The 27,671-nt window shown below is 44.8% G+C and overlaps 1 protein-coding gene across 1 annotated transcript in view; it reads left to right on the plus strand.

The window, feature by feature from the left end:
• Positions 1-27,671, plus strand: part of vac14 (vac14 homolog (S. cerevisiae)) — a 300,909-nt gene that overhangs the window by 12,285 nt on the left and 260,953 nt on the right. Inside the window, exons 3-7 of the mRNA XM_052028507.1 lie at positions 17,744-17,894; positions 20,486-20,653; positions 23,870-23,932; positions 26,355-26,462; positions 27,137-27,246. Of these exons, the coding sequence (XP_051884467.1) occupies positions 17,744-17,894; positions 20,486-20,653; positions 23,870-23,932; positions 26,355-26,462; positions 27,137-27,246 (600 nt within the window). The remainder of the gene's footprint in view (positions 1-17,743; positions 17,895-20,485; positions 20,654-23,869; positions 23,933-26,354; positions 26,463-27,136; positions 27,247-27,671) is intronic.

The following is a 27,671-nucleotide window of genomic DNA, read 5'->3' on the forward strand; positions in this document are numbered from 1 at the left end:
TGAAGTGCCACAACTACATAGAAAGTGCAGTGCAGGTAGATAATAAGCTGCAAGGTCACAATGAGATAGATTGTGAGGTCAAGAGTCCATCTTATCGTACTAGGGAACCGCTCAATAGTCTTATAACAGCAGAATAGAAGCTGTCCTTGAGCCTGGTGGTACCTGCTTTCGGGCTTTTGTATCTTCCACCCAATGGGAGAGGGGAGAAGAGAGGATGTCTGGGGTGGGGGTAGGGTCTTTGATCATGCTGCTTTACCGAGGCAGCGAGAAGTGCAGACAGTCCATGGAGGGGAGGTTGGTTTCCATGATGTGTGGGCTGTGTCCACAACTCTCTGCAGTTTCTTGCTGTCACGAGCAGACCGGTTGCCATACCAAGCCGTGATGCATTCAGATAGGATGCTTTCTATGGTACATCGATAAAAATTGGTGAGTGTCAAAGGGGACATGTAAAATTTCTTTAGCATCCTGAGGAAGTAGAGGTGCTGGTGAGCTTTCTTGACCTTGGCTTCTACGTGGTTGGACCAGGACGGGCTATTGGTGATGTTTACTCCTAAGAACTTGAAACTCCCAACCCTGTCGACCTCAGCACCATGTACACCATCCCCTTTCCTGAAGTCAATGACCAGCTCTTTTGTTTTGCTGACATTGAGGGAAAGGTTGTTGTCATGACACCATGTCACTGTACTCTGCCTCATTGTTACTTGAGATACGGCCCACTATGGTGGTGTCATCTGCAAACTTGTCGAGAGTACATAGGGTGTAGAGTTGGGGTCTGAGGACACAGCCTTGTGGGTACCAGTGTTGAGAATATTCGTGGCGGAGGTGTTGCTGCTTGTCCTTACTGATTGCGGTTTGTTAGGAAATCAAGGATCCAGTTGCAAAAGGAGGTGTTGAGTCCCAGGTCTCGGAGTCTGGTGATGTGTTTGCTTGGAATGATCGTATTGAAAGTGGAGCTGTCGTCAATAAACAATAGTCAAATGTAGGTACCTTCATTGTCTAGATGCTCCAGAGCTGAGTGTAGGGCCAGGGTGATGGCGTCTGCTGTTTCGATGGTAGACAAGTTTCATTGGGTCGAGGTTGTCTGGGAGGCTGGAGTTGATGCGTGCCATGACCAGCCTCTCGAGGCACTTCATGATGGCGGATGTCAGAGCCACCGGGCAGTAGTCATTAAGGCACGTTACCTTGTTTTTCTTGGGTACCGGGGTGATAGTCATCTTAAAGCAGGTGGGAACCTCAGATCGAAGCAGGGAGAGGTTAAAAATGTCTGCAAGTACCCCCGCCAGCTGATCTGCACAGGATCTGAGGACACAGCCAGGGACACCGTCCAGGCCCGATGCTTTCCGCGGGTTCACTCTCCGGAAGACTGATCTTGCGCCTTCAACGGTGACTGTGGGTTCAGGTGCATTGGAGGCTGTCGGGATGGGTGGTGACATTCCAATCCCCTTCCGTTCAAAACGTGCATGGAATGCGTCAAGCTCATCGGCAAGGGATGTGCTATTGTCAGCGATGCAGCCCGACTTTGTTTTGTTGCCCGTTATAGCATCAGGCATCAGAAAATGCCGGAAGTTATCAGCAAATCGGGCAGCATCCATGCAGAGAGAAACTCTCAGGCTAGAATAGGAAAAGTCATTGACCTGAAACGTTGACTCTTTTTCTCAGTGAATGCTGCTTACATGCTGAGTTCTAAAAATCCCTGCTGGAAGATGCATCTAGTTTGGAATGTTGTGGGGCAGGAAAAGATCAGTGATAGGAAGGGATTTGGAAAGTAATCTTTTAAAAATGAGACCTACTTAAACTAATGTAGATCAGTTGATAAAGGTAAATTGAATGAATCAGGATTTAGTGGGAGATAGGAACATGGCAGTCGAGTTGTGGATGATCGTAAACGTGGAGGGGTAGAATGAGGGAGTCAACTAGGAATGCATTGGAGTTCTCAAGTCTTGAGGTTACAAAGAATACAACAAAAGTGAACACTCTTGCACAGTGGCACAGCTGGTATTGCTGCTGCACAGCTCCAGTGGCCCCAGTTTGATTCTGACCTTTGGTGCTGTCTGTGTGGAGTTTGTATATTCTTCACCTGGGTTTTCTCCCACGTCCCAAACACGCACGGGTTGTTAGGTTAATTGGCTGCTGTAAGTTTCCCCTCTTGTGTCAGGAGTTGATGAGAACGTGGCGAGAATAAAACGGGATTCGTGTGGGATTGTGTAAATGAGTGCTGGATGGATGGCTCAGAGTCAATGGGCCAAAGGGCCTGTTTCTGTGTTGTATGACTATATCAGATTAATTGAGGATTGTTAAAGTTTCTCAGCCTGGTACAAACGTGAATGACCTCTGAAACTGCACTTTTCTCGTAAACTGTAATGCTCCAAATTGAACCAAGTGCAGCTCAAGGCTAACCCGAAGGCTTAGTGAAAATCCTTGTTATTTTAGACAGTTTTACCCTTTTGTCCCTTATTGGTAAATCCGGGGATCCCACATGCTCAATCTTCTCAGCCTGCTCTGCCACTTTCAAAGGTCTGCGTAGACACAATGCTCCCTTAGTTCCTGCTTCCTGCACTAGCCTTAACATTGTATCATTAAATTTATATTGCTTCTTTATTCCTCAGGTGAAGTGTGTGACTTCATTGAGTTTCATCTGCCATGTATTGTTTAGAAATGTCATCAGTCTATCTTTATTCTCCTGAAGTCTGTTGCTCTTGTATTCTTTGTTTGATACTTTTGTGTGTTTTATGGCATCTTATGAATTGGAGGCAAGTTGACATTGTATATGTATTGTATATGTGTAGATTTAAGACAAATAATCTCAAGGGGACATAGTTTCAAGACTTGTGACCTGTCATATAAAACCGAATTATATCGAAATTTCTTGTAGAGTGTAGTGAATCTCTGGGCAAAATCTGCCCAAAAGAGGTATGGAGGCTAGCTCATTCAAACTATTTAAAGGGGAGATGGATAAATTTTAGAAATATCAAGGAATCGAGGGCTAAGGGGATCTGGTACAGAAGACGAGACGAGGCCTGGGGCAAGCTTGCAGGGCCAGGTGACTTACCCATGCTCCTGTTTCCTCCTTGTACTTTGGGAATGTCCATGTATATTCCCAGCCTGGAAACAAGCACTCTCGTCAGCTCTCTGTTCCTTGGGCAATTTTGTATACACACTGTCACAATGTTTAATGCCATGGGTTCGATTTTGCTAACAAACCTGTAATGAAAGAATCTATGAAGGTCTAGTTATACCTCAACTGCACTACCTTCATTAATCCACTCTGTAAATTCATTAACGAGTTTGTTCAGGTTAGTTGAAGCACAATTTGACTTTAACAAATCTAGAACACCTGTTACGTATTACCCCATGCCCAGGTCACACTTCCTTTCGCTTTGTTTCGTTGCTCCTTTTTTTTAGGGAAATCCTGATTTCATTATTTATTTTGCTTTTCTGGTGGAACCTTTTGCAATTAGATTTCAGTAACCAGTGAATAAGAGTTCTGATCACTGTGACTTTTGGATTCTTAGATTTATAACCAGTATTTTGCTACTTTTTGTGTCCTGTACAAGAATTACAAATAACTATTTGTCTTATGGTGACATTTTGAGATCACCTTTTGAGAGCTTGCATTGTGTAATTCTGCCACAGAAAGCTGTTCAACAAGAGACTGCAGATGCTGGAATCTGAAGCAACAAACAATCTGCTGGAGGAACTCAGCAGGTCGAGCAGTGTCTGTGGGGGTTGGGGGGGAGGAGGAGTTGTCCACGTTTCGGGTGGAGCCCCTGCATCAGGACCCGAAATGCTAACTATTGCCCACCCCAACAGATGCTGCTGATGAGCCACCTTCTTGAATTGCTGCATTTGTGTGGTGAAGATACTCCTGTGTTGGTATTAAAAGGAAGTCTCGGGGTTTTGACCGAGTGACAATGAGGAACGGCAACACATTTCCAATCGGGCTGATATCTGACTCGGTGGGGAATTTGGAGGAGGAGGTCACGTAAGCTTGGGGTGGTGCTGTTCAGGGAGCTTTTGTAAATTGCTGCAATGCACCTTGTAGGTGGCGCATCTTGCAGCAATGGTTTGTTGGTGTGGTCAATCAAACTGAATTGCTTTCTCCTGGATGGTGTTGAGCTTTTGAATGTTACTGGGGCTGCACTTCTCCAGCTGGGTGAGGGGTATGCACTCGCACTGCCTTCTCGTGCCTCGTGGCTGGTGAAAAGGCTTTGGAGCGTGAGGAGGTGAATCACTTGGTGCAGAGTCTTTAGTCTCTTGTAGTTGGAGCCCCTACATGTCTGGTAATTAAGGATCTGCTCAGTGATGACTTTCAAACTTTTGATAGTTGGCAAACTCAATAATGGATAGGTGGTTAGACTCTGTATTGTCATCGCCTGGAACTGGTGCAGAGTGAATTGTAAACACTGCCCAGCTCCAGACTTTGCACGTGGCCGCAGACTGCTTCACGCTCTGATGGCAGGGACTGCAATCGAGCACTACCGTCAGCAGCAGGCACCTCTGATCTTGCGATGGAGCGAAGGTCACCGATTAAGCAGTTGGAGATCATTGAAGCTAGGACGTGGCACAAGTGTCTTGTTTCTTGATGAAGTTGCTCTCCAATGGAGAGTTGAATTCGGCAAGAAAGAGGATCAAGTCAGTTAGCTTCTGAAACTGCTTCTGCTTGGTTAGAGCAGTGGTTCCCAATCCAGGGTATGTGATTTTTTTTTTCTTCCCCCTCCCTGCCCCACCCCTCCCAACCCCCTCATGTGGAGGGGCTCCAATCATATGGCCTCTGTAATGCTTTCATAATAACGAGAAAGTTCCGTAAGAAAAATCGCAAAAAATATTTAAATAGATGAAAGTATACTTTGTCCCTTGGTGCAACGGCCACAGGGCAGCTGCCAATCTTTGAGAATGCCAGGAGGATCCATGGTTGGTGGGTGCATGGATTTTACTGAGGGAACTAGCAGGGCTTTAATTTAAAAAGATTGGTATCCACTGGCTTAGATCATGGCTGTTCTGTTTCTCGACCCTATTTACCTGTATTTGCTTTGTAGTTGAAAATCAAATGAACTGCAGATGCTGGAAATCTGAAAAAAGAGCAGAAAGTGCTGGAAAAACACACAGGCAGCATCCGTGGAAAGAGAAACGGATCTACGGCCTGAAACATTAACTCTAATTCTCTCTCCACAGATGTTACCTGACCTGCTGAGTGTTTCCAGCATTTTCTGTCCTTGTTTCTCTTTGTGGTTCCCCAGCATCGTAAACCAAACCAAAAAAAATGATCAATCTCACTCGTCACGTTAGTTGTCCAGTATCTGCACCTTTGCGGGGGAAAGAGTTTCAGATTTCTGCTTTTCTTTGTGTGGAGAAAGCACTTTCTCATTTCAGCCCAACTAATTTCCAGGATGTTTTTTTTCACAAGTAGAAATGGTTTCATTGCAGCTGTCAACTGAAGTTCTTCAAACACATCAGTCAAATTGCCCTCAATCTTCAAAACTCCTGGAATTAAAAGGAAAATTTGAGCAATTTGATTCCAAGCAGGGACATCATTTGGGTTCTGACCAGTGTTGCTCTGTCCCTTGGTTCCTCTTGGTCCATGTGCTGGTTTTCCCTGACAGCCTTGAGAGTTGTCAGATCCCAGCAATCTATACCTCGTTATGTTTACTGTACTCTCAACAGGCTGCCACTTGTGCTTCCTTTTACACCTCATCACCAATCTTACACCTCTCCTCTCCTGTTTGCCAGATGTTCTGCTCTTTTTGGAGCAGTTTTAAAGCCCTTATCAAGTTTCAAAGTAATAAAAATTTAATGTGCGCCAATATAATCTGGCTTTAATCCACACTGATCATGAATGACCCATGCAGACTTTGATGAATGAGCACAGCTGGGGCTTTGGGGTTCCCTGGGCGGCGGTGGGGGGGGGGGGGGGGTGTGGGGAAGAAAAAAGCAGAATCCCATTCCCTGTCACAATCTCCACACTAAGATTTGTTTACCTTTCAATACCTGACCTAAATTGTCTCCAATGTCTTAAGAATTCATAGCCTTGCTTTTTGCATGACTCCAGTCTTACTTGTTCCATCCTTTGCAGCTGTCTCTTCAGCTGCCATGGGTGTACGCTCTGGAATTCCCTCTTTAAGCCTCTCAAACTCTTTGCTTCACCACCTCCTTTCCCTCCTTTAACATGCATTTCCTCTGTGACACTTTACTCTGTACTCTGTCATTGTTTCGCTGTTCTACCTCAATGCACTCTGTACTAACTCAATGCGCCTGCATTGTGTAATGAAGTGACCTGTACGATCGGTATGCAAGACAAGTTTTTCACTGTACTTCCGTACAAGTGACAATAATAAACCAATACCGATACATGCTTCTTAAAACGTACCCCACTGAGGGTTTTTTTCCCACCTTCATGTGGCACGGTAACAGGTTTTAGTCTGAGAGATGTCCCGGGATGATTTTATTAGTTGGATGACAGTGGCAGCTGTTGATAGTTAGTGACAGACGCAACTGTGGATGCCTGTTCAACAGGATGGCACAGTGGTGCAGCTCGTAAAGCAGCTGCCTCGCAGCACTGGAGACCTGGGTTCAATCCTGACTTTGGGTGACGTCTGTGTGGAGGGAGTTTGTTCCCTCTGACTGTGTGGGTTTCCTCCAAGTGTTTTTAATTTACTCCCACATCCCAAAGAATGTTAATTGCCCCTAGAATGTAGGTGAGCGGTAGAATTTGGGGGAGTTGATGGGAATGTGGGGTGATTTTAAAATAAAGGGATTAGTGTGAATCTCTCGATTGACGGTTAGCATGGACAGTGGACTGAAGGGCCTGTTTCCATGCTGTATCTCTCTGATGTTGACTCATCCCATCTCTGAGCCCTGTCATGGGTCAGGTTTCCCCGGCAAGAGTCAGTCGTCCAATAGAGGAGGACAGAGAATACAGGGTAGAAATAATGCAATGGTCCGTGTTGAATCTGGAAGACGAGAATAGAAGAAATTAAATGACAAAATGGTTGCAGGTAAAAGAGAGTAGTAATGGATTGAAGGGGGAAAAAAACTGATCCAGGGAAGGTGCAGCATCATGTCAATGGCAACCTCTTTTCTCACCCACATTGCAACCACCAAATCTCTCCAAGCCTCTTACGCTGGCCACTTCTTTGTCTTTCTGTGCTCCACCCTTGGCAGCTGTGCCTTCAGCTTAAAAGGTCTTGTGCTCTGAAACACACTCATCGTTATTCACATGACTTTGCACTGGACTTATTTCAGATGTGCAGTCGGTCATCATGGTTAACAATGTTCATTCTGGTGAAGTGATGTAAAACAAATTTTCATCTTTTCTTCCAAATAGTGTACTAATGTATAATCTTTGCAATCTCTGGCCAGTTAATCTGAAAATTGTTGGTTGTCGTGAGGTTTTCAGAAAACGTAACAGTATAGTCTTGTCACATGCGTATAACTGCATAAGTTGCAACAGGAAAACTCAGTGGTAGACGTTTACATTGGATTGGCTTTAATTTCTTTCACTGCCTAGTTCAATCTCATTTTCTTCTAGTTACAGACTACCACCCTACTCCAACCTCCTCCCGATGCACCAAAACTCTGCGTTCTTCGAATTCCGACTTTGTCTCCCCTTGTCCTTGTCCGCCTTTTGCAGTTATGCCTTTAGCCAGTTTTACACTGGGGTCTGGAATTCGCCTCTCAAAATTTTTGTTCCCCTTTACCTTAAAATCTACATTTGGTGAAGCATCCTTTAATCTCCATCCCTTGGACTGTTCATTTTGCTCACACGATTGTGAAATGGTTGGTGTTTTACATTAACAGTGCGATGTATGATGCTGGACTTTTGTTTCTAAGGAAGTATGGCAGGAACATTTTGTTCACGTTACTTATTTCTGGGACAAAACCATTGATTTATGATCCTGCAGCTGATATACAGGAGTTCATAAAGTGGATGTGCTGCATGGAGTGTAATGTATGGTCCAAAAGAAACCAGTGCCGATTATAAGAACATGGTATTGGGGTAGGGTACTGGAGATTACTTGCTAGTTACTGGTTTGGAGTTATTTGAAATGATAACAATCTATTTTCATACCACATTGCAATGCCTTTGGTTAATTATGCTGTCTCTAACTCTTCACCCTGTCACATTGGTATAAGTATACAAAGCAGCATCCTAATAGTGGATTCACTTAGTGTTTTACAAGATTCAGGTGTTTAGTTAGAGTGCAGATCTCTGGGCCTTGTATTAACAGTGAGCCTAAAGGAAGGTAAATACAGTGGTCATATTAAATAATTTCTGTGGCTTTAGTTGTATCAATCTAATTTACACCGTGAGCTTGACTAAAGCGGCTTATTTTTGAAATTAATCTGTACAGTGAGGGTTAACGGTGGGGTGCTGGGGAGAGAGATTTATTGTGATTAAATTTGATTGAGTCCATGGGCAATGCATAGAGTAATACAGCATGGAAGCAGACCCTTTGGCCCATCTCGACCAAGATGCCCATCTAAGCTAATCCCATTTTCTTACAATTTGACCCATCGATGTACCTTTCCGATCCACGTACCTGTCCAAATGTCTTTTAAATGTTCTTATCGTACCTGCCTCAACCACTTCTTCCGGCAGCTCATTCCATATATCTACCACCTGCTGCGTTGGGGGAGAAAGTTGCCCCTCAGGTGCCTCTTAAATCTCTCCCCTCTCATCCTAAATCTATGCCCTCTAGTCCTTGATTCCCCAACCCTGGGAAAGAGCTGATCAACCTGGTGGTATTTCTGATATTGTCAAACATGATACTGAAGTATGTCACTGGGTAGCAATCAGGGAGAGGAATTCTGGTTGATTTTCCTCTTACTGAATTCCGAGTTGTACAAGCAAAATCAGTATTGTTATTGCATCTTTTCTTTCTCACTTTTCCCACATTTTGGATTGCAATCTGCTGACTCAGCAAGATCATGAGCTGACTTGACATATTCTTCTGGCCTACACCTGTAAATGTGCCTCTGTTAATTGGGGGAGCTAATAATTTGTTTTTCATTGTGGTGTTGTTTGTAGAATTGGAAGGCAGTTATTCACCTATCTCGCCTGTTTCCCCCGCTTTTGAAAGAGCAATCAAGTTGGGAACCTCCCCTTCCCTCTCCCATGTGGCTGTCCAAATTTTTCTTTTGATTTGGTGTTACGTTTGATCCCAAAATGAGCTTGAAAGCATATATCTGAGCCGTCATCACAACTGATATCACCATCTGACTCTACCTCAGTTCATCTTCTGCTCAAAAGCACGATCCATGCCTTTGTAACCTCTGTCTGTGGCTGACTCGGTTCACTCCAGGCCGGTCTCTCCTGCTGTGACAAAGAACAGAACACTGGAAGTACGCAGTGGGTCGAGCAGCATCTGTGGAGGCAAAAGGTGTTAGTGGACATTTCAGGTCAACGCCCTGCATCAGGACTGAGAAGGAAGAGGAAAGATTGTCAGTATGTAGCAGTACCGGCTTGGGAGTTTGGGTGGGATAGAGGCTGAGAGGTGACCTTTTGCCTCCACAGATGCTGTATGTTCTTCCTGAGATCCTGAGTTCTTCCTACATGCTGTTTTTTGTTCCTGATTCCAGCATCTACAATCTCTTCTGTTATAACTTGATTAAAAATGCCATCCAAAACTCTGCTCCAGCAAAGTCCCATTCACCCATCATCAATGCACACAAAATGCTGGCGGAACTCAGCAGGTCGGGCAGCATCTATGGAGGGAAATAAAGAGTCAATGCTTCGGGTTGAGACCCTTCATCAGGACTTTGCAGTTTTGTGTGTATTGCTCCAGATTCCAGCATCTGCGGAATCTCTTGAGTCTCCCATTCACCCATTGTCCTAATTGGCTCTTGGTGAAGCTTTGCTTAAAACTTTAAAATTCTCGTACTTGTTTTCAAATCTCTCCTGTGGCAGATCGGTTCCCTGTCCCTGTAGTCTCTCTATCGTCTTGCTGTTCCATTTCTCTCCCAATGGTCTTGCCGTTCCCTATATTTGTGATCTTTCTATGGCCTTTCTGTTTCCTGTCTCTACTTTCTCTGTGGCCTTGCTGTTCACTTACTCTGTAATCTTCTGGTGGTCTTGCCATTCTCTGCCTCTGTACTCTTTGCCCTTGCAGTTCCCTTTCTGTATAACATCTTTATGGCCTTTCTGTTCCCAGCCCCAGAAGCTCTGACATCTGTTCTCCAGTTCTGATTCCTTGATCTGCATTGACACTCGTATCTCTGCTTCCAAGATCCTAGGTTGTCGAATTGCCTCCTTAAATCCCTCTACCTCTCCTCCCCTCGGATGTTTCATAAAACTGACCTCTGACCAGGTTTTGCTCACCTGGCCTAATTTTTCCTGTCGGTTCATTGGTATTCCTCAGATACCTGCAACGCCCAGTATCTAAAATGGGGCAGGTTCCACTCGAAAGGTTGGTCAGGCTACATATCGGCTGAAGTTTAAAAGAGTAGGAGGGGCATTGACCGAGACGCACAAAATCCTGAGGGGTTTCGACAGGGTGGATAGGGACAGGATGTCTCCTCTTGTGGGAGAATCTGGAGCTCGAGGTCACTGTTTAAAAGTAAGGGAGGTCGACATTTATGAGCGAGATGAGGCAGAATTCTCAGTGCTGTGAATCTTTGGAACTTTTCCTCAAAGGGAATTAGAACCAGTCTTTGAATGGTGAAGCAGCCGGCATAATCAAAGACCCCACCCACCCGGGTCATTCTCTCTTCTCCCCTCTCCCATCAGGCAGAAGATACAGGAGCCTGAGGGCACCTACCACCAGGCTCAAGGACAGCTTCTATCCCACGGTGATAAGACTATTGAACAGTTCCCTCATACGATGAGATGGACTCTTGATCTCACGATCTACCTTGTTGTGACCTTGTACCTTATGGTCTACCTGCAATGCACTTCCCTGCAGCTGTGACACTTTACTCTGTATTCTGTTATTGTTTTTACCCTGTACTACCTCAATGCACTGTGTAATGAATTGATCGGTACGAACAGTTTGCAAGACAAGTTTTTCACTGTACCTCGGTACGAGTGACAACAATAAACCAACACCAATTTTGCTTCAAATTTCCAGCATCAGCTGACTTTTTAAGGCAGAGGTAGACGGATACCCGATTAGCAAGGCGGTGAAAGATTATCTTGAGAAGGCGGTGTGGCGTTGAGGTTACAACCGGATCAGCCATGATCTGATTAAATTGCAGGGCAGGCTTGAATGGCCGAGTGGCCTCCTCTTGTTTGTGAGTACCTGAGGAATGTTATTGTGTCACTTTAGGGCATTGTTATTGTAGGTGTCGATCGTGTACGGGACTAAAATTGGCTGTCTTATAGATGCTCAGATCAGTAGTGATTGTTGAGGCCAAAGTGAATAGGAGTGTATTTATATAGTGTCCTTCATGACGATGAGGCTTCTTAAACTACTTAGAGCCAGTGAAACATTTTTCAAAATTAAGCGTTGTTTTATTTTAGGAAGTTCAACTAATTTGAAAACCGCATCTCCCATCAACGGAAGTGGGATAATTACTGTTTGTTTTAATGTGTGAGGGATAAATGTTGGCCATCTTTCTCGCTGCTTCCTTAATGTCATGAATTTCAACAAAATGTCAGGCGTGGGATTCAGTTAATTTCTGTGAATGCCGTAAAATTGGACGACTGCCAGTGTTTGTAATTTTCATTCCGGGGGAGTTCCTGGGTGTTCAGTGCAGAACTGCTGACATTTTAATGCAAAATCTGGACCAGTGATGTTTTACTGGCAACCATGTAGCAATACAATGAGGTTATATAGAATTGTATTAGGTCTAGCAGTGAACAATCAATCTCTTTCCAGATATATATATCAAACTATTCATTACATTGTAGTTGGCCTGGTTGAAGTAATTACTTGGCAGAATGTGATGGAGGATTGCGCTCTTGGTGTTACACTGTAGACCTGACTCTGAAGGATTCTTATAGAGTCGGAGCGAGATGCAGTTCAGAAACAGTCCCTTTGGCCCACGAGTCTATGCTGACCATCAACCATCCATTTACGAGAACCCTACATTATTCGCAACTTCTATTCTCCCCACCTTCTCATCAACTCCTGCCCAGATTCTACCACTTGCCTACACACTGGGGACAACTTACGGTGGCCAAGTAACCTACCGATCCCGCATGTCTTTAGAACGTGGGAAGAAGCCAGAGCACCCGGAGGAAACCCACGTGGCCACAGGGAGAACGTGCAAACTCCCCACAGACAGCAGTGGAGGTCGGGATTGAACCCGGGTCTCTGTTGCTGTGAGGCAGCGGCTATGCTCGCTCGCTGCCCAGTCGAGCTTCCCACCCTGCTCTGCTCTGAGCAAAAGTCAGTTTTTTTTTTAGACCAACTGAATTTTTAAGGCCTTTGGTTTTCCTACTGGTTTAAAATGGGTGTAATTGGAAGCCTTTGAGTCCTTTTTATTTACCTCACAGGGAACTTGGATTACTTGGTTATTTGGATAATGTTGATGCTCAATCATCACTCTGTCTTTCTCGCAGATGTTACTGTTGGGCCATGTACATTAAAACTTTTCTTTAAACTATGCACTAAATGTAGTCCAGATCAATTGGAATGTTGCCAGTGTTGTCACCAAACTCTGTGTGCAGTCATTGTCAGCTGCGGTTCAGCTGCCGAGACTCGTCTGAATCGGAAAGTTGTGAGTACATCCCCCCTGCGGGGACACGAACACAAACTCTCACCGGGCAGTCCAGCATAGCTTGAGGAAGGTGCTGCGATACTTTTAGATGACACCCCAAATGCAGGTTAAATCTGGCCCCTCAAGTGGACACGGATGACTCCTGTGCCACCATTGGGACAGAACAGGACATATCTCCATGCCCTCGTCACTATTTATGCCATGACTGGAGACAGATTCTCTAGGTATTTATCCCTCTGGGAGTTCACTTTGCAGAATTTAGCTGCTATATTTCCTGCATTTCAGAACATTACTACTTTGGTTGTAAAGTGCTCTGGGATATCTGGAGATGATAAACTAATATATATATCTAAATCTTTCATTATTATCATAAAATAATGAGCCAAGGGAATCTAAATGAAATACTTCCCATCACTTGCTAGTACATTCTCTTAATGGTAACCTTTCCCACTGCGAGATACCAACTACTTTCTATTTCTGCTTTCCAGTTAGCTCATTTGCTTTGAGTGGTGTCATTTAAAACGTTAACTGGATGGTCACTTAAGGATCTATTGATTCTATATTGTACAGGCTCATAGAAGGTGGATCGCAGAAAAGCAATGGTGCAGTAGTGTTATTTAATGGGTCTACTTGTGCAGGAATGGTAATGCAACCATTTCAGGTGAACTTGTCTGATGTATTTTAACATCATTCAGTTTGGATAATTTCATGACTACAGCACACAACTTGCAACCGAAACAGAAATGTTATACTTGATGTGCATTAATAAAGTTTAGATCTGGGAGTTTTATTCTACTTTGGTACTTCATACAGTACTATAAATTTTGAAGTAATTGCAAGGGCTTTGTTGTACACTTTTCCCAGAGGTCGAGGTTTTGTGGGGCATTTTGGAGAGGTTGGTGGTGACGGGAGGCACAAACGAAGGATAGATGTCACCTTTTCATTGGCAGTCTCTCAAGATCGAGGATGACTTGCTTCCACTTCGGTGCTGAGGTGGCTGATGAGTCTTATGTGGGAACTGCAGACTCTGTCACAGGAGGGGCAAGTGGTTGTGTTCTTCGGGATGCTATCAGCTTCTTCCACTCTGTGTGCATGTTTGTATTGTTGAGTCATGCTCAGTATCTTTCTGGGAGCTTCCTCATTCTGAGTGACTAGGCCTGGGATTCCCATGAGTTGGTCAGGATGTTCTGGTTCTTCAAGAAGACTTTTTTGGGACATAATTTTCTCTGTCCACCTGTGAAAGTCTTGCTATGATGGAGCTTGGGATAAGGTATGATCTTGGAGTTTGCACCAGACGTGGGGAATGTGTGGTCCATCCATTGTGGCTGGTTCAGAGTGATCACAGCCTCGATGCTGGAGATGTTGGCCTGGGAGAGAACACAGGTGGTTTGCCTTTCCTCCCAGTGCGTTTGGAGGATTTTACAGTGACAGTGTAGGTCGTATTTATCCAGTGCTTTGAGGTGCCTGCTGTGGGGTTCATGTCTTTGAAGCGTGTTGGAGCACAAAGATCACCGCTGATCAGGGGCCCATGAGCTCATTGCTGCGTTTTAGGTCTTCCTCTTGGACTCTTGACTTCCTGGTCCGCTGAAGGCTGTGCTGCCCCATTTAACCCTTTTGATGTCTTCCTTCATTGAGAGAGAGCTCCCAAGATTTAGAAGGTGATCCATGTCTTCTTGATTCCCGTAGTTGGCCAAGATTGTCAGGAGTGGTGTTCAACTTTTACTTTATTTATAAAGCACGGTAACAGGCCCTTCTGGCCCAACGAGCCAGCACCGTCCATTTATACCCATGTTAACCTGCTAACCCGTACGTCTTTGGAATGTGGGAGGAAACCGGAGCGCCCGGAGCAAACCCACGCAGTCACAGGGAGAACGTACAAACTCCTTGCAGACAGTGGCGGGAATTGAACCCCGATCGCTGGCGCTGCAATAGCGTTACGCGAACCACTATGAGGCACGTTGGTAGGGGACCTGTTGAGTTCCAGGTGGTTAATGCAAGGCCCTGACCCCCATGCAATTCAACGAAGGCATCAGCAATAACTCAGAGCTCAACCTGCAACTGTCTACATGAACGAGAGTTGTCAGCAAGCTGTCAGTCTGACTGAGGTGGGGTGATCGTCATCCTGAGGTGGAGATGATGAAGGTCAGCCTTTTGCCTTGTAAATTAACTAACTATATCCCAGTCGAGGGAAGGTTGAGAAGAAGGCTGGAACAATGATGCGTCTTTCCTTGACTAGAATTGGGTCTGTGGTGAAGCTTTTTTGATATTGCTTTATTATTGTCACCTGTACTGAGGTGCAGTGAAAAACTTGTCTTGCATACCGATCGTACAGTGCATTGAAGTAGTAAGAGTAAAAACAATAACATAGTATAAAGTGTCACAGCTACAGGGAAGTGCAATGCAGGCAGACAATAAGGTGCAAGGTCAAACAAGGTAGATTGTCAGGTCAAGAGTCCATCTCATCATATGAGGGAACTGTTCAATAGTCTTATCACCGTGGGATAAAGCTGTCCTTGAGCCTGGTGGTATGTGCCCTCAGGCTCCTGTATCTTCTGCCTGATGGGAGAGGGGAGAAGAGAGAATGACCCGGGTGGGTGGGGTCTTTGATTATGCCGGCTGCTTCACCAAGGCAGCGAGAGGTATATGGAGGAGAGGCTGGTTTCCGTGATGTGCTGGGCTGTGTCCACAACTCTCTGCAGTTTCTTGAAGTCCCGGGCAGAGCAGTTGCCGTACCAAGTGTGATGCATCCAGGTAGGATGCTTTCTCTGGTGTATCAATAAAAGTTGGTGAGTGTCAAAGGGGACATGCTAAATTTCTTCAGCTCCTGAGGAAGCATAGGTGCTGGTGAGCTTTTTTGGTTAGGACCATGGCTTTCATATCATTGTGGAGGAGAAGTAGATTTGTTTGAATTTCTGAGGGTAGCCAAATTTGACAAGGATTGCACACGATCCCTCTGAGGTGATGGGTTCGAAGGTGTTTGGAAGGTCCAAAAGGCCACATGCAGTGGTTGGCGCTGCTCTTCACATTTTCCCTTGCGTTTGTCTTGGTGACCTAGAGCAAGATGGCAGCAGCCAGGTGGGGCATTCCCACTGCCGGAGTTCCTTTTCGGGGGGGGGGGGGGAGTTAGGAGGGGTAGGTGGTGAATGGGTTGTCCGAGTTGTGACATAATCTATTAGCCTTTCATAAGTTGAAAAGAGCAATTATCCTTCAATTTTAGGAGATGAATCTGAAGTGATTTGGGTCCTCTCTACTCAGTATAACTTTGAATAGAAGATGTCTCTGAAATATGCAATTCATTGTTTATATTTCATAAGTGGCAAGTAACATTCACGTAACAAGTGCCGGATAATGATCATCTTCAACAAGGAGACATTGCCAAGTCCCCCACCGTAAACCACTAACCAGAAACTCAACCAGCCACAAAAATACCACATCTACCAGAACAGATCAAAGTTTGGGTATCCTGCATGAAGTGACTCGGGTCTTCACACCCCAAGGCCTTGCCGTCATTTACAAGGCGTGTTCAGTGGTATGCTGGGATACTCTCCACTTGAGTGGGTGAATGTAGATCCATCAGCCCTCAAGTGGCTTTACACAATCCAGGATGAAGTGTTCCACTAGTTTGGTAACCCGTACACCACCCTAAATCATCGTTCCCTACAGCGCCGATGCATTGTGGCTGCCGTGTGTACCAGCCACAAAATGAACTGTGGTTACTCATTGAGGCTACTCCAATAGCACCTCCCAAACCTGCCTCCTCTACCACCAAGAAGGGCAAGGGTAGCGGGTGCATGGGGACACCACCATCTGAAAGTTCCCATCCAAATCGTAAACCATTCTGACTGGGAAATATATCACGGTTCCTTCACTGGCATTGGTTCTAAACCCTGGAGCTCCTTACCTGACAGTACTGTGATGACTGCAACAGTTCAGGAAGGAAGCTCCCCATCACCACCCTCGGTTAATTAGAGATACCAGCTATGCCCCAATCCCAAAAAGCTGAATGAAAAGAAAATTCTATCTAATATCTTTGTTACTTTGAGGGTGTCAAGTTCTTTTCATTTTCTTTTTTTGCAAATTCACAATGTGCGTCTGCATTTTCTTCAATTCCAATTTCAGCTTTCTGCCCTATAGTGTCTCAATCTTAAGCTTTTGTATTCTTTCCCAAAATCTATCCTCTTCCCCCAGATATCTGTCTCCTGTCTAAGATGGTTCTTGGAATGACCAACATACACCTGATGGATTCCTATAGAATTTTAAAGGCCTTTATCTTCGATGGATGGGTAGTTCTTAACTTGGACCGAGTCACCACGTTTCTCTGTAGATGTGGGGTAAACACTACCCTGGTCTGCAGGAATAAGGATTCATCTGTCCTGGGGGAAAATTGACTACTGTGACCCAGCAGCCGCTGACAAATCAGTGCCTGATGTTCTAATACAGCCCGAGAACTCTGTTTACGTGGAAGTCTAAAAGCATTGGAATTAAATTGAGGCTGTTTGCTTTGATTGGACAAAACTTTGGTCTTTTATCTAGATGGCAAAAACTTGCCTCTTAATTTAGAACTTGCTGTTACTGAAGCCTCTGTAGTATCGACAGACTTGATGTGAGTTATAGTGAAAGGCTCCATTTGTCTTTGAATAAGACTCAAAACTTTCCTTACTTGGTATTTTCTCTACTCTCTCCTGGGGGGATGTGTCTCTTGGTGGGAAATGGTGTGATAGAGACCAGGTCCTTGTGTGAGCTGGGGCAGTGGTTGTCAGCAAAACGGGAGGGGGGATCTTCACGTCCATTTCTGATGAGGTTGTTTGAGTCTCTGGAGTGGACTGCTTCACCAAATGGTAACCAATTGGGGGCTTTTAAGAGGGGCTTGGATGGGCACATGAATGTGAGGGAAATGGAGGGATATGGGCATCCTGTAGGTAGGAGGGACTAGCTATGTCAGCACAACATTGTGGGCCGAAGGGCCTGTACTGTTCTATGTTTTATGTAACTCCATACCTTAGAGTGAAGTCAACATCTTGGGGAGGGAGGATAAGTAACAGTGGTTCTCGAAGATTGACTAAACTTGATTTTTGTCCCCTTTCAGGTTGGTGCGTGAGTTTGTAGCACAGAATAATACCGGGCAAATCAAACATGTCATCCAGATCCTGTCGCAGGAATTTGCACTGTCGCAGCACCCTCACAGCCGCAAGGGTGGGCTGATTGGTCTTGCCGCCTGCTCCATCGCTCTTGGCAAGGTGAGTCACGCCCATCTTGTGATAAACGAACGATAGTCTACGGGAATGATTCAAACTGATTTGAACCCCTTCAGCCTGACGTGTCTTTGACAATCTTCTCTCAAGCACTCTCACTGAAGATGTTTTTCTGCTTTTCTAATGCTTTTCTGCTCCCCACCACCGCCGCCATCTGTAGTGTGGGGTCTGACTCCAGCTGATCAATACAATTGCTGTGTTTGCTTATGAGGGTGGGATCTCGTGAACCTGAGCAAGCTTTTTTGAGTATATTAGAGTATTGATTTCAATCCTCTTACCAGTAACGTTGCAAACACACATTTTTAATTACATGTCCTGCTCTGACTTGCCTCTGAAGAGCATAGAAATGCCATTTTTGTTCCAGCAAATGTTTACTGAATGTGCACTGAGTTAAAGATGGTAAATCCATGGCTGAACAAAGTAGGACGTTTAATACCCTAATTATTTTAGTGGTCCTAGCTGTCATCTTCTGTTCCAGCCACACCCTTGTTGAAGAATGGCCAACTTTGAATTTAAATAGAAATGCACGTCTCTTTGTGATTGGTGTCTTTCTGTCTCTCACTCATTTTTTACCCTCTTCTCATGTATACAATATTCAAAGAAATGGATAAGATTCCCCTTGGATAAGCATATCAAAAGTCAGTCTGCAGACAGAAGTCTAAACCGGGCCACATATCTAGTTATGTCAATCAGTAAAACCCAGCCAGCCCCTCAAGTCAGTTAATTAGATCATGGCTGATTTGTCCCTCGCCTTTCATCCACATTACTTGTTCCTTAAAACTATGGGGTCGTAGAGACCAGCATTGTCTTCAGCAGGTTCTTGTGTGAGCTGAGGCAATGGTTGTCACCAAAACGGGAGAAAAGGGCAAATAAATTTAACACAGATGGTCTCTTCCATGTGACTTGGCCAACAGGCTTTTGAGAGAGTTAATTCTGGAGTTGATGTCTCTTGGAAGGGAAAGTTGAAAGACAACTCTGCAAGCGTCTTTACTATTCTCAGTGTGGATTGCGGGGAATAATGAAACTTATAATTATTGTATAAAACTCCCGGTGTTGACTTGTCATTTGAACTTGGTCTGGTACGTCCTCTCCTTGATCTGAGGTAGAGGAGAATTTCACGGTAGAGCATACAATGGAGTAGGCCTCTTGTTTCTCTGGATCTTGCTTTCCTTTTCCAAGGCACTGAGCAGGACAGGGAGTGTGCCAAATGACAAAGGTGGCAAGGCTAACAGTGGAGTTAATGTCTTCAGGGTTAATAAGTGGAGTAGAGCCTGTAATCTAACTGCAGAACCCTAAAAGCTAATATAGAACAGATTAGCCACCAACTATTCCCACACCATTCCAAAGAAGAGTTTCTCTGTGGGAGATCAGCCAGTTAAAGTTTCTATATTTAGCATGTTCTCAGACTGTCGTTTCATGTCTGGAATTCCGACGTTGCATTCAAAAACTGTTACAGTTGGAGCTCAGGATATCTAAAATACGGAGTATCGGCCATTTGCCATGATTACTTCAAACAGATGCTCGGCAAATTATCAAACGTCCAGTGACTGGACAGAACGAGATGCACCAATGATGGATGAGTTGGCATAAAATCAACCAATCCAAACCCACATCTTCTTTCGAATCTACAGTATATGAACTGGAAAGTGGCAACTGACTGACCTTGCATTAAATGATTGACATTTTATCATTCCTCAGTCATTCAGGTTGGTCAATAGAGCAGATCATACAAAAATGATTAATTTTGGAAATATCGAATAAACATTCCAATTAGATTAGTTAATGATGCAAGATTGGAAGACAATGGGCGTGTTGCTGCGCTACGTGAAGGGGATGCATTAGATTGCAGAGCACAGTAGGGGCAGGCGTCAGGCCTCAGTGAGAGAGGGAACTGGCTGCAGGGCACGGGTAGGGGGCTAGACGTGGGAGTGTAGGCAGGGGATTGGCGTGACACCGCAGGGTGCAGAGAGGGTTGGGTGTGATGCAATAGTGCGCAGGTCAGATTGTATGTTTGGGGAGGTGGAGTTGGGGTAGCTGTGAGGGTGAGTGACCAGGGTACATGGGAGGGTGGCTGAATGCTGGGGCAGAGTGGTGGGAGGCAGTAGCTGAATGGAGGTCCCAGAAATAGGGCGTGGGTGTGATGCTGCCTTTTGTAAAGCGGATAAAGTTCAGTTTGATGTTCGGTCCAATCGCTCATAGGCAGGGGCAGTATTTAACCCAGGATCTCAGCTCTCAAGTCCCAGTACAAATGACTGGCCTTTGCTGCTTTACTTGACAAGTTCAATTCCTGAAACTTGCATTGATCACATTCACAGGAAAAGCTAGGGGCACTGAGGGCAGGTTGGGATGAGGTAGGTAACGGTAAGAACGTTTGGTCTGATGAGTTTGCAAGTTACCCTGATGGAATACTTTGTCCACGTGAGGAGAAAGCGGTTTATTGCTGTAGCAGAGGACATCGGCCAGTCCGCATCTGCGTGACAATGCTGTCAGGAGTGGAAATTGAAAGGTTAGTGCTAAATCCTGAATACTTAACGCTTTCAACGTCGGTGTTCAATGTGTATGTATTTTCCCTGTAGGATTCCGGTCTGTATCTGAAGGAACTGATTGAACCGGTTCTGACGTGTTTCAACGATGCTGATAGCCGACTGCGTTACTACGCCTGTGAGGCTCTGTACAACATCGTGAAGGTGGCCAGGGGCTCAGTCCTCCCACACTTCAATGTCCTGTTCAATGGTCTTAGCAAGGTAATTGGGTTCCTGTAAACCGGGACAACTGTCTCTCAGAATGTATCTGCGCCCCTTTTGGTCTATATTTAAACATTGCATTGAGAACCAGAGATATGGTATTACTGCATTTGTGGAGGCAGGGGGAGCTAGCTGCACGAGGAGATTATTTTTGTAAGATATAATTATTCTCTCGTTGCAGTTCTACCCACCTGGTTTATACGGAGATTTGGGAAATGATACCTGCAAGGTTGTTAGACGAGAAAAATACAATTTCTAGATTATCCCTCTCCTGCCTTTCAGCACCTTTCTAGATTTTATCCTTTATGGATAAAACAAGAGGCCAGCTCGATGAAGCTAAGTGCTCGCCGCTCAGTGGAAGCGGAGACAGCGAAACCACCTCGCAGCCTCTGGATCAGAGGGCAGCTCTGCAGCCCTGCGCGTGCAGTTGCGGATGGTGATGGACGATTAGAACCATGGAGAAAAGGATGTTCACAGTTTCGGGTTGCAGCACGAGAGATTTAGGACTGAGATGAGGAGTAATCTCTTCGCTCAATCTGGTGAATCTGGAGTTCTCTACCACAGAGAGCCATAGAGGCCACATTGCTGAATAATTTTAATATAGACAAATCCCTAGATGCAAAAGACATCAAGGAGTGGGGGGAGGGTGACAATAAGGATTGAGGTAGATGATTGTCTGAAATGGTGGAGCAGGCTCGAAAGGCTGAATGGCCGGCTTCTACTCCCATTTTCCATGAAAGGTGCCTAATGAACCAAGAATGATATTGTGGTTTGCAACCAGAGGTGTCTCCTCCTGGGATCCTTGGCATCACAGAAGTCACTATCCATTCGCCATGAAGAAATGACTGAGAACACATGATAGACCAGAAACCCTTCTCGATAGCATCCTAGCTGTTGTGTTGTCATGCATCACATGTCATAGAGAGTCGTAGAGTCATATAGCATGGAAACAGCCCTTCAGCCCAACCGGTCCATGCCAACTAAGATTCCCATCTAAGCTAGTCCCATTTGCCTGTGTTTGGCCCATATCCCTCTAAACCTTTCTTATCCAAGTATCTATCCAAGTACCTTTAAAATGTTGTTAATGTAACTGCCTCAGTCACTTCCTCCAGTAGCTCATTCCTGATACGGACCACCCCTGAGTGGAAAATTTGCCTCTCAGGTTCCTATTAAATCTCTGCCCTCTCACCTTAAACCTATTCCTTCTAGTTCTTGATTCCCCAACCCTGGGAAAAAGACGGTGCGCATTCACCCTATTTATGCCCCTCATAATTATATACACCTCTATAAGATTACTCCTCATTCTCCCATGCTCCAATGAAAAAGTCCCAAGCTGCTCAACCTCTCTCCATAACTCAGTCCCTCGAGTCCCAGCAAGATCCTTGTAAACCTCCTCTGCAATCTTCCCAGCTTAATGGCATCATTCCTATGGCAGGGCGACCAAAACTGAGGATTGTTCAAGTACAGTTACAACACCTTCATTTTGGAAAATTGGCCAGGTACGTCCTCCTTACCTGAGGCTGGACAAATCCAATGCAAGTAATTACTGCTCCGATAGCCTATTCCCAATTACCAACTAAGAGAGAGAAGGTGTCATTGACAGTCAAACAACATTTAGCAACTTTTGATTTGAGAATGCCCACCGTGGGTTCTATCAGGCCATTCCAGTGTTCTAGAGGTGAAGTCAGTGTGTCCTTTCTTGACATCAAAACTGCATTTGACTGAGTATGGCATCAAGGAGCCCTGATGAAACTGATGCCTGGGGGATCAGAGGGAGAGCATTCTCCTTGCTGGAGTCGTACTTTGCACAAAGGTGTTTGTGGTTATTGGTTAATTATCTTGTCCTCAGGATATTGCTTCAGGAGTTCTCAGATGCTTAACTAGGATTGAGCTGCTTCATCCATGATCTTACCTCCATCACAAAATCAGAAGTGAGATTGATTGCAAATGTTTCAATGGCTCCATTTATCACTCCTCAAAAAAAAGCAGTCTTTGCAGCAAGACCTGGGCAATGTTTTTCCTTTTCATGGCCCACAAGTTTGGACATTGACTGTCGTTCACTGAGGCAGATCTAGCTGTTGCTTCTCTGCTTTCAATGGCATCACCATTGCTGATTCTCCACCGACGTCCTGGGGATTGCAGTTGACCAGAGACTTAACTTCATCAGTGGCATAAATATTGTGTTTAAAATAGAATATTCTAGCCCAGGTATCCTGTGAATCACTGGCCTCTCGATTCTTGGGCTGTCAATTTATTTAAAACTTCACTCGGAACTTGACTTTGCCAAGCATTTATGGGTGCTTCAGGGAGAACTTGCAAACTCCGCACACGAGCCACCAGTGGTCAGGATCGAACCTGGGTCTCTGGCACAGTGAGATGGCGGCTCTACTACCTGTGCCACTGCGCTGCCCTCTGCTACTACCACAACTTCAGAAAAGAACGGGGGCACATCTTCCACCCTATCGCCAGTGCCAATGCAGCGATTACTTGGGGACCGTGGTGGAGGACCAGCATGGGTCTAAATTGGCAGTTGCATCTGCTGTGCCTGTGAGGGAGATGGGGTAGTGTCACCTTCCACCAATTTTTCCAGCTGTCAGGATGGGAAATATTTCCCTGAGTCAGCGCTAGCTTAAAACTGGCATGAGCACAAGCCCAGCAGTTCTTGTTCAGATGAATGGCAGATACTGGTTCCCATGATAAAGGGTAAGCAATTGTTTTTGCCTTGTTAGTTTTAATGATTTTAATTGATTTGTAGTATGTGGGAATCCTGAAAGGAATTTTATCTTTTAATCTTTTTAACTATCTTTACATGTTTCTAAGCACTTCTTAACGTCAAAGATGTCCACGTTCAACAGCCCCAATCTCTCTCTGACAGCTCTGTGTCTTGGGGCTAGGGCCCCATCATCTGTCGAAGCTGTTGTGTGAGTGCAGCCAGCTGCCTGCTGTCAGTCCTCCAAATGTAATAATTATCTGGCTTTGGAATTAATTAGTCCTCCTCCCACCTGTTAAGTTTGAATACTTCGTAGATATTCAGCTACCTTTACTCTGAGGAAAGTTGCTTCTCCTGGCACTCTCATCTCTGTGACTATCAGAGCTGTCTGCATGCCTCAGTCACTTGATTTCTGTTACTTGTAGTGTCAGGATGTGCTTGCTGGAAATAAAATGGTGCCCTGGCAACAATTTGCTCTGAGGTATGTCATTCTTTTGTTTACACAGTTGGCTGCAGATCCAGATCCAAATGTCAAAAGTGGCTCCGAGTTGCTGGACCGGTTATTAAAGGTAAGCATCTCCATTCTGCAATGGACAGATGTTGTGGTGCATTGGATTTTGAGCAGATTGTCAATGGGTACTTAGCAGGAAGGGTCACAATCCGCAGTTTGAAATCCTACACAAAAATAATTTCTTCCCACTTGCTTGAATGTTGTGTCTATTCTGATTGGGATTGATCAAGGTTAAAGAGCAATAATTAAACACTGCATAACTTGGCACCTTACCGAGCTATGCACTCATCACAAACACCTCTGTGTCCTGTGCTTAAAACATGACGATTCATGTTCAGTGGATCCGGTACACATTGCACCTTGTGAAATCTATTAAATATAGAGCACTAAGTTTCTTAAATTCTAATACTTCTACCCCTATTTTTCTTATTATTGTGCTATTTTCTCCTTTTAGGAGCAAGATATCAGAACAACTATTGGCTGAAGTACATGAGCTATCAAAAAAATAGTCCTGGTTGTTCATCTCGCAACTGTTCTGGTTCCATCTGCCATACACCTTTCCCCTAATGGTTCCCATTCTCACCTCCCTTACTTATCAGAGTTCAGCACTGGTAGCCCATTGTGTTCCTGCTTGTCTCCCTCCAGCAGTGGTCTCGAACCTTCACACTCCCCTTCCCACACTTTGCTCCAGCTGTCTCTCATCTTTTTCTCTTGTTATCTGGTATTGTTATTGGTTTATTATTGTCACATGTATCGAGATACAACGAAGAACTTATGTTTGGAAATGATCTGTACGGATGGCTTGCGAGGCCGAGTACTTTGAGATAGTACAAGGGAAAAGCAATAACAGAATGCAGAATATAGTGTTACAGTTACAGAGAAAGTGCAGTGCAGGCAGACAATAAGGTGTAAGGGCCATGATGAGGGAGATTGTGAGGTCAAGAGTTCATCTTTAACGTACAAGGGGTCCATTCGAGACTCTTATAACAGCGGGATAGAACCTGTCCTTGAGCCTGGTGGTACATGTTTTCAAGCTTTTGTATCTTCTGGAAGTGGGGAGAAGAGAGAATGTCCAGGTGGGTGGTGTTTTTGATTACGCTGGCTGCTTTACCAAGGCAGTGGGAAGTGCGGACAGAGTCCATGGTTTTCGTGATGGACTGAGCTGTGTCCACAGCTCTCTGCTTTCATCCACCTACCACAGTCTTCCAACTGCACCCTCCCCCCTCCCCTCCCGGCACAACCTGCCTGTCATCTTTCACTCCTCCTCAGACTCCTGTCCCACCACCCCTTCTCTTTACACTGGCCATCTCCCCTCTCTACTCTCAGTCCTGATGCAGGGTATTGAGCCGAAATGTCGACATTCCCTTTCCTCCCACAGATGCTGCTTGACCAGCTGAGTTCTTCCAGCAGATTGTTTGTTGCTCCAGATTCCAGCATCTGCAGTCTCTTGTGTCTCCAAATTCTTTCTGAGCCTAGCAATTAGGATATTTGATCTGGGCATTCCAACTGCTTGGTGTTCAGAGATCCCACAGTTGCCTCAACGCTCCCTACTGGGCTGTAATCTGAGCCTTGCAGCTTGTGGCACTTCAATTTTAAGAACTCCCCAATGCTGTTGTAAGGGAAGCAATGAACTGTAAATCTCAATTTCTCACTCAGTCAAAACTGAGACTGCAGCTTATTCTTGCTCAATTAGAGCTAAAGGTGGCTAGAAGAAGTTCTATATCTTCTATACATACAAGAATAATGAGGATTGGAAGGCAAAATTTAAGAATGCCTTTGTCTTCATTCAAACTGGTAAAGTGCAAGAATGCATTGGTGCAATGGGGTGTTTGACAGTCCATCCACTGAAGCATTCAGATTACAAATAAATGGTTTCCCCTTGCATTATTGTCATATGGAGGTACATTCGAAAAGTCCAGAGTTGAAACAATGTTTGTAAGACAAAGTCGACGATTTTTTTGGGCCTCTGTTTTTGGCCTGTAAGGAGCATTTCGTTTGTCTGTGATGCAAGAGGTAAAAAGGATATGCATTGTTATATGATGCCTTTCATGACTTGAACATCCCATAGCATTTTATAGCCAGTGCTTCAGTTGTCTAACAGGAACTGCAACCTCATATTGACATGGTCCTGGCTGAGTGGTAGAATCTGGGGTGGAGGGAATTAATGATAACGTGAGGAGATTTAAAAAAAGAAAGGGATCAGTGTGAAAGGGTGAGTGATGGTAATGGGCAAAGAGCCCGTTTCTGTGCTGTATCTCTCTGTGATTCGGAGTTGTTAAATTCAGTATGAAGTCCCAGGGGTGCAGCACACCCAGGTGGAAGTTGTGGTGGTGTCCCTCATGCTGATGTTAGGCTTTGCTGAAGCTTCGTAAACATCTGTTTTATTTTGGATTTCCTGCATCTGCTGGGGTTTTTTTGTGCCAATAGTTATTTTGTCTATGAATAGTAATTTAATATGGGTGTCATTTCTTATCTCGAAGGACATTGTCACGGAAAGTTCCAAGTTTGATCTTGTGGCCTTCGTACCCCTCTTGAGAGAGCGAATCTACTCCAACAATCAGTATGCCCGACAATTCATCATCTCCTGGGTGAGTCCCAAAATACATTCCAGGTCTTCTGTTTAAAAAGTTGACCTTGTTGGTTGAATCAGTAAAGCTAAATAGAAGTGAGTTAATATTCTAAGTCCCACCATTGTGTTACCTGAATTTGTGTTAATTCTGTGCAGCAACAGCTATGCAGTGGAATCTGTGTCCTGACTGAGGCTCCTGTCATTTGTTTTATGCTAAGAAGCCAGTTCCTATATTCGTATTTGTGGCATAGATGTAAGATTTCTTTATTCGTCACGTACATCGAAACACAGTGAAATACATCTTTTTGTGTAGTGTTCTGGGGGCAGCCCACAAGTTGCCACGCTTCCGGCGCCAACATAGCACGCCCACAACTTCCTAACCCATACGCCTTTGGAATGTGGGAGGAAACCGGAGCACCCGGAGGAAACCCACGCAGACACGGGGAGAACGTACAAACTCCCTACAGACAGCGGCCGGGTTTGAACCCGGGTCGCTGGCGCTGTAGAACGTTACACTAACCACAACGAGCTTGTAATCTAACAGCTGTGTAGATATTTCTCAATTTAAAGATGTGCTCAGGACACTTCCTTGTGTCTGGCTTGACTTTTGAATGAGGTGCCAGGCCTCACTTGGAGGTCCAGTGGGGAAGGCTAACTGTCGCCAACTATTTTCAACCTCTGCCGTCGTTGCAGATCCTTGTACTGGAATGTGTTCCCGATATCAACCTGCTGGACTACTTGCCAGAAATCTTGGATGGGCTCTTTCAAATCCTGGGAGACAACAGTAAAGAGATCCGCAAAATGTGAGTGTGGGTGATCTTCAATCAATGCACATTGTAAGCAGGGTGGATAAATGCTATTGACAAGTGACTGGGCAACTCAATGCAGAGAATTGTTAAGTGATGCATTTGACAGAAAGAATAAAAGGAGATGATACTGTCTAAATGGCAGGAGCAGAAGGGCCTGTGCACAGTTTCTTGAAAATGGAATTACTTGATTAAGAAAGCATGGGGACACTAGCTTTCAATATCACTGGATTGGCAACTGAAGTATTAAATTCAATTCAGTTCTGATCACCTTATTTTAAGAAGATGTGAAAGTTCTGGAGTGAATGCAGAATACCAGAATGGTTCCAGGGGTGTAAGATTTCAGCTACAAGGTTTGATTGGAGGGTTCCACTTGGAACAAACAAAATTGAGAGGAGACTTGGTGGAGGTGTAAAAGATCA

The sequence above is a fragment of the Pristis pectinata genome, chromosome 13, assembly GCF_009764475.1.
Source record: "Pristis pectinata isolate sPriPec2 chromosome 13, sPriPec2.1.pri, whole genome shotgun sequence".
NCBI lineage: Eukaryota > Metazoa > Chordata > Chondrichthyes > Rhinopristiformes > Pristidae > Pristis > Pristis pectinata.